Source organism: Perca fluviatilis, chromosome 19 (assembly GCF_010015445.1).
Source record: "Perca fluviatilis chromosome 19, GENO_Pfluv_1.0, whole genome shotgun sequence".
Classification (NCBI taxonomy): Eukaryota; Metazoa; Chordata; class Actinopteri; order Perciformes; family Percidae; genus Perca; species Perca fluviatilis.
This window is the reverse complement of record NC_053130.1, coordinates 7,907,553-7,923,698: the sequence shown is the minus strand read 5'-3', so window position 1 is coordinate 7,923,698 and position 16,146 is coordinate 7,907,553. Positions and strand designations below refer to the sequence as shown.

At 39.7% G+C, this 16,146-nt stretch overlaps 1 protein-coding gene across 1 annotated transcript; it reads left to right on the top strand.

Moving 5' to 3' along the window:
- The first annotated feature begins 1,314 nt into the window (after nt 1-1,314).
- LOC120547972 (endoplasmic reticulum junction formation protein lunapark-B-like) lies at nt 1,315-15,955 on the top strand. Its single transcript, XM_039783821.1, is given in 17 exon segments — nt 1,315-1,456; nt 2,778-2,847; nt 5,105-5,146; nt 5,680-5,730; nt 6,099-6,235; nt 6,470-6,528; nt 7,060-7,100; nt 7,751-7,834; nt 7,955-8,006; nt 8,194-8,313; nt 9,005-9,097; nt 9,304-9,409; nt 10,051-10,121; nt 10,329-10,334; nt 10,337-10,498; nt 11,481-11,570; nt 12,892-15,955. Coding segments are annotated over 16 exon segments (1,335 nt in total). The 5' UTR covers nt 1,315-1,456; nt 2,778-2,820; the 3' UTR covers nt 13,086-15,955.
- Nucleotides 15,956-16,146: the final 191 nt, after the last annotated feature.

Sequence of the window (16,146 nt, the reverse complement as noted above, 5' to 3'; positions counted from 1 at the left end):
ATCGTATTTTCTTCCGTTCAGCGGGTAATGACCACAACGATCCTTCTTGACCGCTATCAACACTCTCTGATGAAAACAATGACTGACAACAGCGTGCTCTTTGTTTATTAGTAGGTCTAGAGAGATGTTCCGTCATTTCCGGTTTTAATTTTTTAATACAGATTAGCGTCTGTCAGTACCCGATCCGTTCCACCGGCACGATCCGTTCTGTGCATGTGCAAGATGACACGTATGCCATGACGTATGCGCAGATGATAATACCGTTTTACGACCTGCCCAATCTGTTCCACGCTAGCCTCCACCGAGATAGCTAACAGCTAATTTGGCTAACCGCTAGCCGACAGCCTTCAGTCTAAAATAACGCATGCGCAGAACGGATCGGGCAGGCAGAACGGACAGCTAGATTCAGTCTAAAATAACGTTAAGTCAAACATAATGGGAAAAGCAGGCTACAGCTAAATTAAGACTTTACAGTTATAACAATAAAGACAAATATTGAGTGATTGTATTTTAAATGAGCACAAGTAGAACTGACGTAACAGCTGTTATATATGTTAACGTTTATTTTCAAGTTTTATTTTGAGGGTCTTTTAAAGTTTACATGCTGTCTCAGCTAGCGGTTAGCCGAATTAGCTGTTAGCTAAACTAAAATTAGCCTAACTGTGGAGGCTAATGGCAGACCGCTACAATCAGCTAGTGGTTAGCCAAATTAACTGTTAGCTAAACTAACGTTAGCTTCCCGGTGGAGGCTAACAGCAGTCCGCTCTAATCACCTAGCGGTCCGCCGAATTAGCTATTAGCTAAACTAACGTTAGCTAGCGTGGGAACAGATTGGGTAGTGTCGTAAATCCTCGTACCACAGCGCATGCGTGAACATCTTGCGCATGCGCTGAACGGATTGTGCCGGTGGAACGGATCGGGTACTGACAGCGTCGCCTGCTGTTATGGAGACGTATTACGTCTCGCACAGGCGCACAACGTACGCTCAAGTTGACGTCACTTCGGTGTGTTCCGAGGCACTTTTTTGACCTCAGGGAGCCGACTGATTCCAAGACATTCCAAAAATTTTAATTAAAATCAACTATTTAAGCTATTGAACAACACTGGTTTAATCAATTAGCCTAGTTGATTTAATAGAAAAATATGTCAAGTTGTTTCTGAATGCAGTCCTTCTCTTACGCTTAAACACATGGCAAAAAAAACTCAATCAATGACTTGACCAAAGGATCCATGGATGTATAATAAAACGAAAGGACCAGAAAAGACTACAAGGCAAAGGACTGTGGGAAACAAGTCTCCCGGGTGACGTCATCCATGTGTTACGTCCGTTACGTCTTCACGCCGCGCCAACTCAAGCTTTGCTTGGCAGTTGAGATGTCAGGTAAAAGGGATAGTCTTTGGTTTGCTAGTTTCTGCAACTTGACTAAACTGCCGCTTAACAGAAACACCACCTAATGTAAGTACTTATTTAAATTAAAGGCCTAATGAACTACCTCAAATACATTGTGTTGCTGGTGACGGTGCTAGTCTGTTATTGTTTTTGTTGCAATAGATAGCTAACGTTAGGTCTAGCCAAAGATGAGGTCTAGCTAGCAGTTAACGTATGCTAGCATAGCTAGCTAACGTTAAGTTACACTTTAGGTATGATTTTGTTTAACTCACACAAAGGTTTTGTCAAGTGCAAGCTAACGTTGACGTAAAGGTTTTGTCAAGTTCAAGCTAACGTTAACGGTCTCTCTGTGTGGTTTAGTGATGGTTATATAACGTTTCTGTTGCTTGCTAGCAGCGGTGTGAAATATCTAACGTTATTGTTTGGATGGAGCAGCTAATGTTAGCTAGCTATAACTCCATCAAGGTTAGCTGGAAACGTGAATTTATATTAATTTACGGTTTAATTGTCTTATGTGGAAGTGTAATGCACTATTTGCCTGCAAACAGCTAACGTTATAAGTTATAAATGTGAGTTCTTTAAAGAAAAAGTAACAGTTAACGTTGTAACATTACAATAATATCTCTGGTGACCACCCTTTGACTATTAAGTCTTTTTACCATCTTTAGTTTAGAAAGATTACGAAAGAGAGGAGAGGTCTGCATTTTTTTAGTTCAAGTTATTTACTGAAAATGTTGCCAAGAGTTCTTATAGACTTTATGCAAATCAACAAAGCCATTTATCTCATTGAACATTAAAGCTTTGGAAGCCACAGTAGCGCTATTTCATTGTAAGTATATGATGTCTAGTATGTAACGTTCTGCTACATTCTCTCTCTCCCTCCCTCTCTCTCTCTCTCTCTCTCTCTCTCTCTCTCTGTTAATTGGTAAATTCATATTATGAAAAACACTGCACATGGTTTACTATTGTCTTTCATGCTAAAATGACAGCTGTGATAAAACAACAGCAACATGTGGACCTTGTCATAGCTAACTATGCAAACATTTGTATTGGTCATGCAGAATGAACAGATTGTCAGGTTTGACAGTATTCCAGTATTCCAGAATATGTTATTCAATATGAGTTACGTCTTTGTTGTAGCCTATTATTTAAGTTATATAAGGAGCCATAAGAAAATAATTCAGTAAACCCACAACAACAATGGGTAAATCCACAGCAATGAGTAAATCCACAACAACAATGACAACCATTGTGTCCAGTTTTTATATCGGCAGCCTTCTAAATCCTGAGTCATAGCCAGGCTTGAACATGGTATTTAACATCAGGAACATACATTGTGTAACTGACTGCCAGGATTATGTGTTAACAGAAACGTTCTGCTCCCTAGTGAACAAAAGGAATCAAAGAGAGGGCTACTGTAATTTGCAGATATGGGGGGCCTGATATCCCGATGGAGGGTAAGTGAATGACCATCTGCCACTTTGCTCGTTTGAAAGCCATGATGTCTCTCTCTCACAGGGGGGCCACATTCTCTGGGTGGGCAAAGCAGAGAAAGGGGAGGTAACCTTGGTCCTTATGACCTCATAAGGAGAAGATTCCAGATTGGCCCATCTGAGCTTTCATTTTCTCAAAGGTAGAGCAGGATACCCAGGGCTCGGTTTACACCTATCACCATTTCTAGCCACTGGGGGACCATAGGCAGGCTGGGGGAACTCATATTAATGTTAAAAAACTTCATAAAGTGAAATTTTCATGTCATGGCACCTTGTAACAGGTCTTGACGCTACATTAGTGTCCGATGTAAAACAATTACGGCACAGCGCCATCTCATGTCAAGTCTGTTTAATTTCTGTGGTTTAGTGTCAAGAGTTGACGGAAATTCATGCTGTCTCCTTTTTTTTTGATTGAAATGATTAGAGCTAAATAACTAAACATTTAAATTAGTTTTATTTTTTTAACCTGGCAATACAATTTCAGTTTATTAGTTTTTATTAAATATATATATTTTTTAATTTAGTTTCAGTTTACTGAAAATATTTTTCACTGCTTACTTTCGTTTTGGTTTACTATAATAACCCTGGTTAGCTGTCGACACAGTGAACCCTGCACCCAAGCTAGATGAAAATAAATGAATATACTATTTTTAGACGTACTAGAGAAGTCAAGGGGACAGGGTGTGAGCTAGCCAGAGAGACAGCAGGAGAGAATGAGGAATAGAAAGTGCAACGCTTGGTTCAGAACAAGAGGAGGAAGTACAGTATATAAACAGAGGGATACATACACTCACCTTAAAGATTATTAGGAACACCTGTAAGATTTCTCGTTAATGCAATTATCTAATCAACCAGTCACATGGCAGCTGCTTCAATGCATTTAGGGGTGTGGTCCAGGTCTAGACAATATCCTGAACTCCAACCTGAATGTCAGAATGGGAAAGAAAGGTGATCTAAGCCACTTTGAGCGTGGCATGGTTGTTGGTGCCAGACGGGCTGGTCTGAGTATTTCCCAATCTGCTCAGTTGCTGGGTTTTTCACGCACAACCATTTCTAGGGTTGACAAAGAATGGTCTGAAAAAGGAAAAACATCCAGGATGCTGCAGTCCTGGGGTACAAAAATGCCTTGTTGATGCTAGAGGTCAGAGGAGAATGGGTCGACTGAGTCCAGCTGATAGAACGTCAACTTTGACTCAAATAACCACTCGTTACAACCGAGGTATGCAGCAAAGCATTTGTGAAGCCACAACGCGCACAACCTTGAGGCGGATGGGCTACACCAGCAGAAGACCCCACCGGGTGCCACTCATCTCCAGTAAAAATAGGAAAATGAGGCTACAATTTGCACAAGCTCACCAAAATTGGACAGTTGAAGACTGTAAAAATGTTGCCTGGTCTGATGAGTCTCGATTTCTGTTGAGACATTCAGATGGTAGAGTCAGAATTTGGTGTAAACAGACTGAGAACATGGATCCGTCATACCTTGTTACCTCTGGGCAGGCTGCTGGTGATGGTGTAATGGTGTGGGGAATGTTTTCTTGGCACACTTTAGGCCCCTTAGTACCAATTGGGCATCGTTTAAATGCCACAGCCTACCTGAGCATTGTTTCTGACCATGTCCATCCTTTTATGACCACCATGTACCCATCCTCTGATGGCTACTTCCAGCAGGATAATGCACCATGTCACAAAGCTCCAATCATTTCAAATTGGTTTGTTGAACATGACACTGAGTTCACTGTACAAAAATGGCCCCCATAGTCACCAGATCTCAACCCAATAGAACAGCTTTGGGATGTAGTGGAACGGGAGCTTCGTACCCTGGACGTGTATCCCACAAATCCCCATCACCTGCAAGATGTTATCCTCTCAATATGGGCCAACATTTCTAAAGAATGCTTCCAGCACCTTGTTGAATACATGCCACGAAGAATTAAGGCAGTTCTGAAGGCGAAAGGGGGTCAAACACGGTCTTAGTAGGGTGTTCCTAATGATCTTTTAGGTGAGTGTATATGTACAGATGTAGAGAATTGTGAAATTTACACTCAGCCGAGATATATCCGTGAACCAGGAAGTGACCCCTTGATAAGTCACGTAAGTTTACAGCAACAGGGTTGATTTTTTAATGACAAAGGGCTCCGTTCTGAATCTGTTGGCTGTGAGCAACACTGAGATCCCAGTGTTAATTTGTCTGATGAACTGGATTTTCTGATCTTTCCAGAAAAAGCCAACCACAATTGAGCTGCTGGAGAACCATGAAAAGGTACTGACTAAATAAAAAAATAAAAACTTTTTAAATGCACTCACAAAATGCTTATAGCACAAAAAATGTATGCCGTGTCTTTCTCAGTTTCCCTGTGTGTATGTATGAGTGCAGTCAAATGAAACATGCATGCCCTTTCTGCATTTTAGATAATCATAATGAAGATGTACAGTACAATCAACTGGGGCCTGTCTCAAAAGCAGGATCATTGAATTATGGGATGATCACACTAAACATGGGGCAGGAATTCCACGTTTTACATAACCTAGTTATCCAGCTAATGTCATGAATTCTGCTTCATGAAAAAACTATTTTATTGAAGATGGGATGTGGCGTTTACTTGTATCAACCTGAAACAGTAACTCATATTTTAGCATGCCAAATGAAATCAGAGAACAAATAGAACATAACTTAAAGTTAATGAAATGGATTTCCTGCAAATTCACAATTGTTGAACTCTAGACTTAACATCTGATTATTTGAGATTCTTTGCACTGTTTAAATAACCTTTAACCTCCATTTTTCCCTTGAAGGAGATTAAAGAGCTGGAGGAGTTCAGAGCCAAAAACCAACGTTTGCAAAAGGTAGAGACGGCAAAACATCCAAGATGTGCAGTGATATTCTTGAATTGTAGGGTGCACGATTCAGAAAATGTCACGGTTCAATATCAATTTTTAGGCTCAAGATTCGATTCAAAATCGATTTTCGATTTAAAAAAAAAAAAAAAAAAAAACATTCACAGTATGTAAATGTAGTTACTTTTCCCATGTGATTGCAGTGGACATACAATAAAAAAAAATATGAATTGATTTTTGGAATTCTATGAATTGATTGAATTTGAATCGGTAGAGCTTGAATCATGACACGAGTGTGAATCAATTTTCTTTGCACACCCCTATTTTATTGTACTTTCTTTTCTTTCATTGATGTGTTTGGGTGTATCTGTCTGCAGCTGTGGGTTGGCCGGTTGCTTCTCTACTCGTCACTCCTGTACCTGTTGACCTCTCTGGTCGTGTACTGTCTCTACCTACCTGAACAATGGTTGCCGAGACTAGCCATGACTCTGCCTTTCTTCATATACCCCGTGCTGTGAGTGCTCATGTTGTTTTACAATATCCTTGTCATTTCTAATCTGGTACAAAGATGTGTCATCTTAAAATACCATTTTAATACCCTGTTGAATGCACATTTTCTTTCATGTATTTGATAAGCTGTACAGTGTGCAAAGTGTTTTCATGTTAGCTGACCAGTTTGAATCTGAAGATTATTATCCAGAAAAACGACATCTCTCTACTGGCTTCTCTTTTTCTTCCTCGTCATCAGGGTGTGGCTCATCAGAAAGTTGTTGATCTTTCTCTTTTCCAAACGCACTGAGAGAAACAGTAAGTTGTCCATCAGTCCCCCGCTATCCATTTGTCCATCCAGCTAACACACAATATTTCTGTTCAGGCTTTTGTTGATTATAGCACATACCAAATTACACTTTGACTGTGCATTCTTTCAAAATTTGTATTCCGTCCATTTCCCCATTGTGGACTCAAACTCATCATGCTGTAATTATTGTCATACTTAACTCTTATGCATTCTTTACAGTAGTAAACTATTCTGCTGTCTCATACATGAAATAGTAACATATGAAACTGCTTTGATTTTATAGCCTGCCCTATGAAGGCAAACATTGCTTTGGGGTTCTAAACATCAGAAATCAATCACTGTGATATTTTAAACTGCACACCACAAAAACAACAAATACAGCTTGATAATATTTAAAAAATGCAAACTCATTAGCTTAATAATATGCTGAGTACACACCACTTCCAAATATGTTTGACATAGTATATTTTATTGGATAATGATGATTTAAAGTGACGTGACTAAAGTTATTTCCGCTTGCTTCTTTTTTTTTTTTTTAGATGATAAACTGGAAGATTTAAAGGCTTCCAAAAAAAAGATTGTAAGTGTCCAATTCATCACCGTTTACATTTCATTTATGTGTCTTTTTCTGACTTGTTTAAAGAGAGTTTGGATGTAATGGGGGGAGGGAGAATGACTGCTGTCTTCACAATGCAAAATTGTATCTATTTCTTTTCCAAATATGCAGTACTATTTTTTTGCCACGACAACTCGTCAAACAAGAATTGCTGCTCATTTATTGCAGCTGCCTCCTAATGTTATATTTTCTGTTTCTTTTACTAATGGATAATTTCAACTTAGAAAACATCTACTTCTTGGTCTATTTTTTTTTTTTATTTTTTTTTTTTAAGATTATTTCTTGGGTATTTTTAGGCCTTTATTTGACAGGACAGCTGAAGAAATGAAAGGGGAGAGAGAGGGGGAATGACATGCAGTAAAGCACCGCAGGTCGGAGTCGAACCCGGGCCCGCTGCGGCGAGGAGTAAACCTCTATATATGAGCGCCTGCTCTACCAACTGAGCTATCGGGGCGCCCTCTTGGTCTATTTTTAATATGTTGTGTCCCTTCTCAACATTTAGGGTTTTCTACTTCGAGATTAATCATTCTGGCCAAGTTGTTTGTCCTCAGGGCTCCTTTGTGTTTTAACCAGTGTGCATGTTCAAATTAAATTTGTCTTGTATGTGTTTTCAGCTGGAGGAAGTGATGGAAACAGAGACGTACAAAAATGCCAAACTCATCCTGGAACGCTTTGATCCCGAAGCTAAGAAGAAAGCTGTGAGTACCGTTGTATATTTTGTTGTTGTTGCTCTATCTGTGTGCTTGTTTAGTTTCTATCTTTTATTGTATCTTTCTTTTGTTTGACTTTTGTTGGTATTGTTTGCTTTCCTGTTGTAGGAGCTGGAGTCGACTCCGGTGCGTCCTCAGATGACTCCCAGGCCTGGACAAGGTACAACACGCATCAAAACACAATAGAAAGATAAAGCATCACATTTAAAGTTTGTTGAGTGGTGTTGATAACGAGCTACTAAAAGTGATTCCTTCCCACTAGAATATAATGATTAAAGGAGAGACACAGCAAATTCTTACATCTGCAAAAGACCAAATTCTGTGATTAATTCCTCTCCTCTATGCAGAGATTCGACAGAGAGGGGTGGCAATGAGACCCATGCAGATGATGGGCACCCCGACTGCAATGGCAATGTCTCCTCAACCTGGAGCAGGGCCCCGATATGGACCAGGGGGCACACCTGTGGGTAAGGGGGCGTACATTAAGTATGATGAAGTATCACAGTTTGGAAGTGCACCATCTGTGATGCTCGGCACATCATCGTGAGTTGACAGTAGAGCTGGGCAATATATCGATATTATATCGATATCGTGATATGAGACTAGATATCGTCTTAGATTTTGGATATCATAACATCGTAATATGGTATAAGTGTTGCCTTTTCCTGGTTTTAAAGGCTGCATTACAGTAAAGTGATGTCATTTTCTGAACTTACCAGACTGTTGTAACTGTTCTATTATTTGCCTTTCCCACTTAGTCATTATATTCACATTACTGATGATTATTTATCAAAAATATCATTGTGTAAATATTTTGTGAAAGCACCAATAGTCAACACTACAATATCGCTGTGGTATCGATATCGAGGTATTGGGTCAAAAATATCGTGATATTTGATTTTCTCCATATCGCCCAGCCCTAGTTGACAGTGAGAGCTTGTCAGTTACCTTCTTTCACCAAGGAATAAAACAAGTCAAGTCTCTGTCTATGCAGATTTTCAGGCATCCAGGTCATGGGCGTAGTACTAAGTCAATGGCAACTGGAACGAAAAGCAAGCCCAGTTGCTTTTGAGTTGCGGTTTGCTTTAGTTTTTTTTAGACATGTGTCTGTGTCTTTATCCCATGTTGCTATGCCAACATAACCTGTCCCTCTCTCAGCTCCAGGAGGACCGCCGGAGAGATCTGCTCTGTCCACCTCTTCCCTCCAGGGGGCGGTACCCAGGACCCCCTGCTCTCCAATACCAGGAGTAGGTAGGTTGCAAAGCCTTTGAATGTATCTTGGCAAAAATGCTTCTATGTATGCATGAAAAAATCTAAGTTTGGGTTTTGTAAGACCAAAGTACCGTACTTAATTCTATGAATCTATATGAAATGCAAATAATATTTGACAAATTTAATGAATTTAGAAAGAGCAATGCATTGTTTTCATTTCCATCTGTGTGGACTGTTTTTTTAAGGCATGCACCCACCAGGTCCCCCATTAGCAAGACCCATTTTGCCCAAAGACAGGGGAGCCGTGGACCGAGTCATTGAATACCTTGTAGGGGATGGACCACAGAACAGGTAACAACCCTTTTGTTAGATGTAAAACCAAACTCACATTCTCTTTTAGCAGTCTGCAGATTCCCCACAAGGGAGTGGTGTTCAGTCATTGTCAGACCACCTCTACCCATACCAACCTGCACTATCTATAGGATTGGGAAGTAATAGCAGCAGCAGTTTAACCCTGTATGTGAAGACACATTGATGCCGCCTCCTCGTGGCAAAGTTAGTATTAGCTGCACCAGAAACTGTAACAATGAAAAAAGCTGCAGTTGTAACCAGAGTACAAAATAAGCACCATCCACCAGCCAAATGCTGGTAAAATGTGCAAGTGGCTGGTAGCTTTGCTTCACTCTTTTCTATTGAGTGGCTGGTAAAATTTTAACATTCACCCGCGAATTGGCCGATGGACAGTTCATTTTGCACCCCTGGTTGTACCGCTCACTGCCAGCATTGTGGCACAAGTGTTATAAATGCAGAAGCATTATTGTCCTTATGAAAAGTCCTCTGGGAAACCAGTCGTCACTGACTGATGTAGATGAGGCCGATTAATGGAAATAAAATTTTACTACTAAATAACTACTGGAATGCACTGAACATCAAAAAAGTATTGTATCAAACTCTTCCCCCTCCCTCTGTCCCTCCTTCCTTCCTTCCTATAGATACGCTTTGATCTGCCAACAGTGTTTTTCTCATAATGGCATGGCCCTGAAAGAAGAGTTTGAATATCTAGGTAAGAACAGAAACACACCTCTGCATTTAATGAGAAAGACTATCATTTAAGAAAAGACACAATGTAAAAACATTTTTTAGGATCATAAACTCCAGAAAGTTATTATAATACAATTTGGAATTATGGAATCTTAATACATGGGTTTTGCCATATTTATAAAATTATACAATCTCTCATTCTAATTTGCTTTCTTGTTTGCTTCCCCAGCGTTCCCCGGCGTTATTGCTACTTCCTGAATCCAGCCAGGAAGACACGCCCTCAGGCTCCCAGGCTTCCAGAGTTCAGCTACGAGAGGAGGCTGCGAGCAGAATCCCGTTCCCCTGGACCAACGCCGCGTTCTGGGACAGACACAGAGGAGAGTGCACCCCCTTCTGGAGGTAGTGAAAAACACAGACAGGCAGCAAGCAAGACAACAAAAGGCAAGGTCTCCTCAGGTCTGATTTGAGAAAACAGAGAAAGGGGTTTTTGTTAAAGTTGAGAGCAATGCTGATGATAGCAAGTCCTAATTTAGAATCTGTCCTGCTTCATACACACTGGAAGAGCAGTCAAACATTGTTTGACTGAATAAACATCTGAATCTGAGACAAGAAGGTAATTGAGAAAATTGGTTCAGACTTGAGACCAAGACATTTAGGTCTTTTTACATTGTCCTACTTCTGAGAGAGGTAACACACACACACACACACACACACACACCATCTCATACTCACACCGTTGTGTGCAACGCTATTGTTACTTTCTCCATGTCCTAACCACCTGTGATAAATGCTTCTTAGAACATTGCTCTAGTTGACCTTTTTCATTAGTTTGTGTTTGATTCTTTTCCCAATGTTAATGATGTCCACTTTTACCTTTTTTGTAGTTGTTAGTGAGTACGGGGCCAGCAGAGGTGAGACACCACCACCTTCAAATATCACCATCCTCTTTGCTACAGGAAGCACCTTAGTGTTTAAGAAATTATAATTTTAGAATTGAGAAATACAACTGGCATGACATAATCTCTCAATATCTTTATTCATAATTTTTGCCAGATGAAATCAGTTGAAAAATTCTCGGTGCAGACAACCATTTTGTTTGTTGTCGTGGTGGTGCAAACCAGAAATAATTATTTTAGCTTGCTCTCTTTTAAACTACTGTAGGGGGGGCATACCAGTTAAAGAGTGTATGTCTTTCCCAAGTGCTAGATAGTGTAACTTTTTACAAATTGATTCTGTCCGTGCGGCAGTAATAAGGCAAGCAGAACAGTATAACGGAGAAAATAGACGTTCCTCAGCACATTTCCTTTGTCAGACTTGTGATCACACTAACAGTGTTGCGTTATAGTGGCCAGTGGGTTTGACAGTGTGATCTTGCCTCTAGCCAAGGCTCCGGCTCCGCGGAATTTGGTCCACAGTTTCCGGATCCAGCAGAGTCCAAAGAACCCTCAGAACATACCTCTGCAGAGTCCAGGTTCCCCTCCTCTCCCTGCACTGTCTGACCTGGCTTAATTTAAACTGGATCAACTTTTTCTTCGCTGTAGAATCCATAACATTGTAGAACGCAGGCCCAATGCCTTTGCCAATCTGCTACTTCTAATCACACTAAAGCAACAATGGGTTTAAGCAGTTACTGGATGTCTTTACCAGACCTGGGTCAAACCGTGTTTCCAAATACATTTCATCCTATTCAGAGAATTCAAATTCCGTCCTGCAAAGTTTAGAAAATCACAGAAACTGAACAACTGACTTAGTATTGTCTGAATTAAATTAAAAAAAAAACACTTGTTTGACCCAGATCTGGTCTTCACTGAGTGCACAGTATATTTGGATGGATTTTATAATTGATTGATTTGCTCTCCTCCAATCAACAGAATTAATGTTAATTAATGTCTAAATTGTCTTAAAAAAGCCAAAAGTACTCTTGACAGTGCAGTCCACAGCAATACGTTTTACAGTAGTCACCAAAGAGCAGGGCTGTATTACCTGTCTTCTCCTGGAATATTAATCCTGTCCAAACATGATTTTTACGCCTACATTAACCTAGATGTAATTAGAGGGCCCAATACCTACTTTTTATTGTTCATCCCATAATTTAAGGCCAATCTGTACAGGCACCTTTTTAAAATATAGTTTTGAGTTTTTACCCATTCAGACATGCGTTTCCAGTTATTTTCAGTTCAGCAGGTGACGTGTTTCATGTGATTGTTCTCCAGAATATTCTCGTGTTATTGGATGACCTGGAATATTAATCCTGTCCAAACATGATTTTTTTATGTAATGGAATTAATCTCAAAGTGTGCAAATAATGGTGCATTTAGATTGTGAAGATACACAGTGAAACATACATACTAAGCGTTACATTAAGACCCAGTGATTTCTAATAATATAATTATATGATCTTCTTAACATATGTGTATCTGCAGCACCATAGCCTCTGCTGTTGATTTTGATGATGAAAGGGCTTTTCTTTGTGTTGAACAGACATTTTACAGTTTGAATTATCCTCTTATAAACCGTGTTGTTGGATGGGAGAAGGGAGATTTTAAGGGATGTTAGTAAAGCCTCTTACAATCTTTTCTTTTCCTATGTCTTGTGTAACTTATGTTCACCCTAACAAAGGGAATGCTGCTAATTTTCTTTGATTCATCACTGATTATTTTAAATCCCAACAACCAATCATTTGTTGCATTGCAAACTATTCACATTATCCCTCTTTCTCTCACCCTTCCATATTGTTCTGTATAGTCATGTACTGGTTATATACATGTCTTACTTGCATATCTTCTCCTCAGATGAGAGAGAGTTGGTAGAAGATGAAGGACCCACTAAAGAAGTAGAGAGTGAGAGCCAATCAGTGGAGCAGCAGCAGCAGGAGGAGCAGCAGCAGCAGGAGGAGGAGGAAAAAGACGGGGTTCAGAAGGAGGAAGAGGTGGAATCCGAGCAGAGTCCCAGCACCCCCTGTGAGACAGAGTCTCAGCCATTGTAGTTGCAGAGAGTCCAGAAGAGGGCCAGGGCTGTCGGATCATTCGGTCCAAACTAAAGGTGTTGGTATTGGCCATGATAGACAGGTGGCATTTTTAAGCAATATAAGTGAACAAGGATTGTCACCAACAATAGTTGAACAATATTGTTTTTCCTTGCAACCAAAAACTACATCAATCACACTTTTACTTTTGTCTAAATGACTAAGACAAACCACGTAGAGGAGATTATGTAGGCGATGTAGTAAATGGTGTGTATTCATAATGAAAAACATTAACATACTGCATTATATTCATCATATGTAATAATACAGTTGTCTAACTTTATTGCCTAAAATGATGCCAACATATTATGGCCTTTTGAGTTTGATTGACTGCGAAGGTGTCAGGTTGATGATTGTAGTTTAAATCTTAAGGCTTTTTTTCTCAATGGGAGCAGTTGGCTGCTGATAATGCTCTGTATGTGGGGACTGACCTAGTCAGTATTCTATAATTTACCCTATAAGGTTCTTTTAGGCATGATTTGTTAAAAGTTGTGATTTGTGATTTTAGAACTGCTGGTTCACAAATGGTTTGTCTTTAGGCGCAGCAGAAACTTAAACATGCTTAAATCTTAATTCCTTCACTGACCCTGACCCCACTCAGTGTCTGGGGTGCCTGTGTAATTTGCTAAATATCACAGTTTATTACAGTATTTTTACATTTAAAATGTAACTACAGTACATACATGTTATTTATAGTTTTGTTGATTGGTGAGAAAAGATGAAATCAAACCAAGTGCATCTTAAGACAAACCTGCTGTGAATCAGGACATCATCAATTGTGTTAACAGTATGATATTAAGTTTCAAGGTCTTGCTATAGCTTTCTTCATCTCCTGCTTTTCATCCCCCCCATTTTGTTTGGATACATTTATTATACCCACATTTTACCAAACACTTGTCCTGCTGAATCTTTAAGTTTTATTTTAGGATGTTTTTGTCCCAGACGAGAGGTATACCCAGAAAACGCAGCTAATGTTCTCCTCGTTAGCTGCACTCACATCTGCAAGAAAAAGGATGGCACTAACCAGAGAGAGCAGCTGCTGCAAGTCTATATATTGACTGTTGTTGACCTCTCATGCCATTGTTTCTTCTTTGTTGGTGAGGAAGTCCCATGCGGTCTAACGTTTTTGTAGGCCAACTTGTGTCAGCAACAAATTATGTTAAATGTCCCACTTATTACTTAAGTTAACCAGAACAATGCATGCAGCACCCAATAACTGAACTCAGATCAGCCATCAGTGGTGTGGGAGAAAATGTGTGTTTTGAGCAGAGGCGCATGTTTGTAGACTATTTTGAATGTGTGGTAAAAACCATATAACCCTGCTGCTTTATCTGCGCTCTCCCTAGATAGAAACATCCGGACTAATCAGGTCTTCATTACCTAACCTAGATTGTATTGTAGTGTGGGATAAGTAAACCTCTACAATTGATTTGAGTTGTTGGGTTTTATGAAGATCTTTGTTTGAAGTAGGGAGTTGCAGTACATGGGGATAACCACACAGAAGGGCCCTGCCCATACCGGGGACCCAGCCCAGTACTCATCAGTGCCTACTTGCTGAGAAGCAGCAGTGCTAACCACTGAGCCACCATGTTGATGAGTTGAACTTAAAATGAAACAGATTCTGACTAAACTGAACATTTTGGAAGGTGAAATCATTTAACAGACTGGAGCTAAAACTGCCAATTTATCTCGATCTGGTTATTGCCAATCAAAGTTGTCAATAGGAATATAATTTGCCAAATGCACTGTTGTTTTATCTGTATTTCAAGACTTGCACTGAGTTTCTCTTTGTATTTATTTGGCCATATTCATGTACAAATATGGCTGCACTGTTTAGTTTTAATCCTTTTGAGATGTAGTCTTTAATTGCCATGGTATTGAAACAACCGCTTAAAAGTATAGGCCTGGTTTGTGTTCTGTAGCATTTGTTGAAATATTTTGGTGTTTTCTTCTTTTGTTTACTTTCATTTTAAGTGTTTTAAAAGTGCACTCACAGTAGGCAATCATAGTGCGTGCCTTGGTTGCTACAGTTATTTTCACGAGTTTACAGTGTAATCTGCCCTGTGTCTAGCTACTGTAGCAGCATACAAAGTAGGAGGTTCATGGTTCGTTTGACCAGCACTAGCACCTCATGTTTTTGACAATAATTTCTCAGTTTGTTATGAAATGGAACCAGAAGAAATGGTGTCTATGCAAATGTAAATATGTGGTATCACCTGTGTTGTACAGGTCTGGTCCTAGAAACACACACAACACAACTATGTGGGCAACGTATTCTTGAGGGGGGTACACAGACAACACAATACATTCTATTTAATGTTTAGTTTTTGATTTTCACACTAATTCTGTGTGTGTTTCAAGTTAGTTGTTGCCCTCCTCAAAACCTCGCAACAACCCAGAATCATTTGGCAGAAGTTGGCCTTAAAGGTTTGGGCTAGCCTTCGGAGTCTGTACATGGCAGCAAACGTGCTTTTGGACAAACCTTTGTTGAATGTTGAAGAGAGATCTTGTAATGAATTTACAGCTGCCTGACTCCACAGCTTGACATGATTTTTGATTGACTTGTGGTTAGCTGAATGGTTCCAGTGTTAACAAGCTCTTAAATCCCACTTAATACCTGCTGGTGGTGAAAATGTGGTAAAAATTCTAATGAAGCTGTCCCTTATATTTAATATTTAACAAACTTCTTGACTTGTGTAATACCTGTTTACTTTGCATTTGTAGTTTGTTTTTTCTCTGCTAGATTTATCAGTTACCTTTCTGCCAAAGCTGGTTGTCATTAAGTAGGCGCATGGCACGTCTTAATAAAAGTTTTTCCAACAACAAAACAAGGCAGTAGTTGTGTTGTGGTTACTTACATGCTGTCCATGTCCGCGTCACAGATTAATTTTAGTTTTGCCCCAAATTCAACGAGCTGCAAGGCCAGATATCACGAGGGGTTAGTGAGAAATCTTTGCTTATTGTGATTTAAGGGAGCTTTTTGAATTGCTCAGTCTAAGCTCGTGCCCACATGCTATCCACA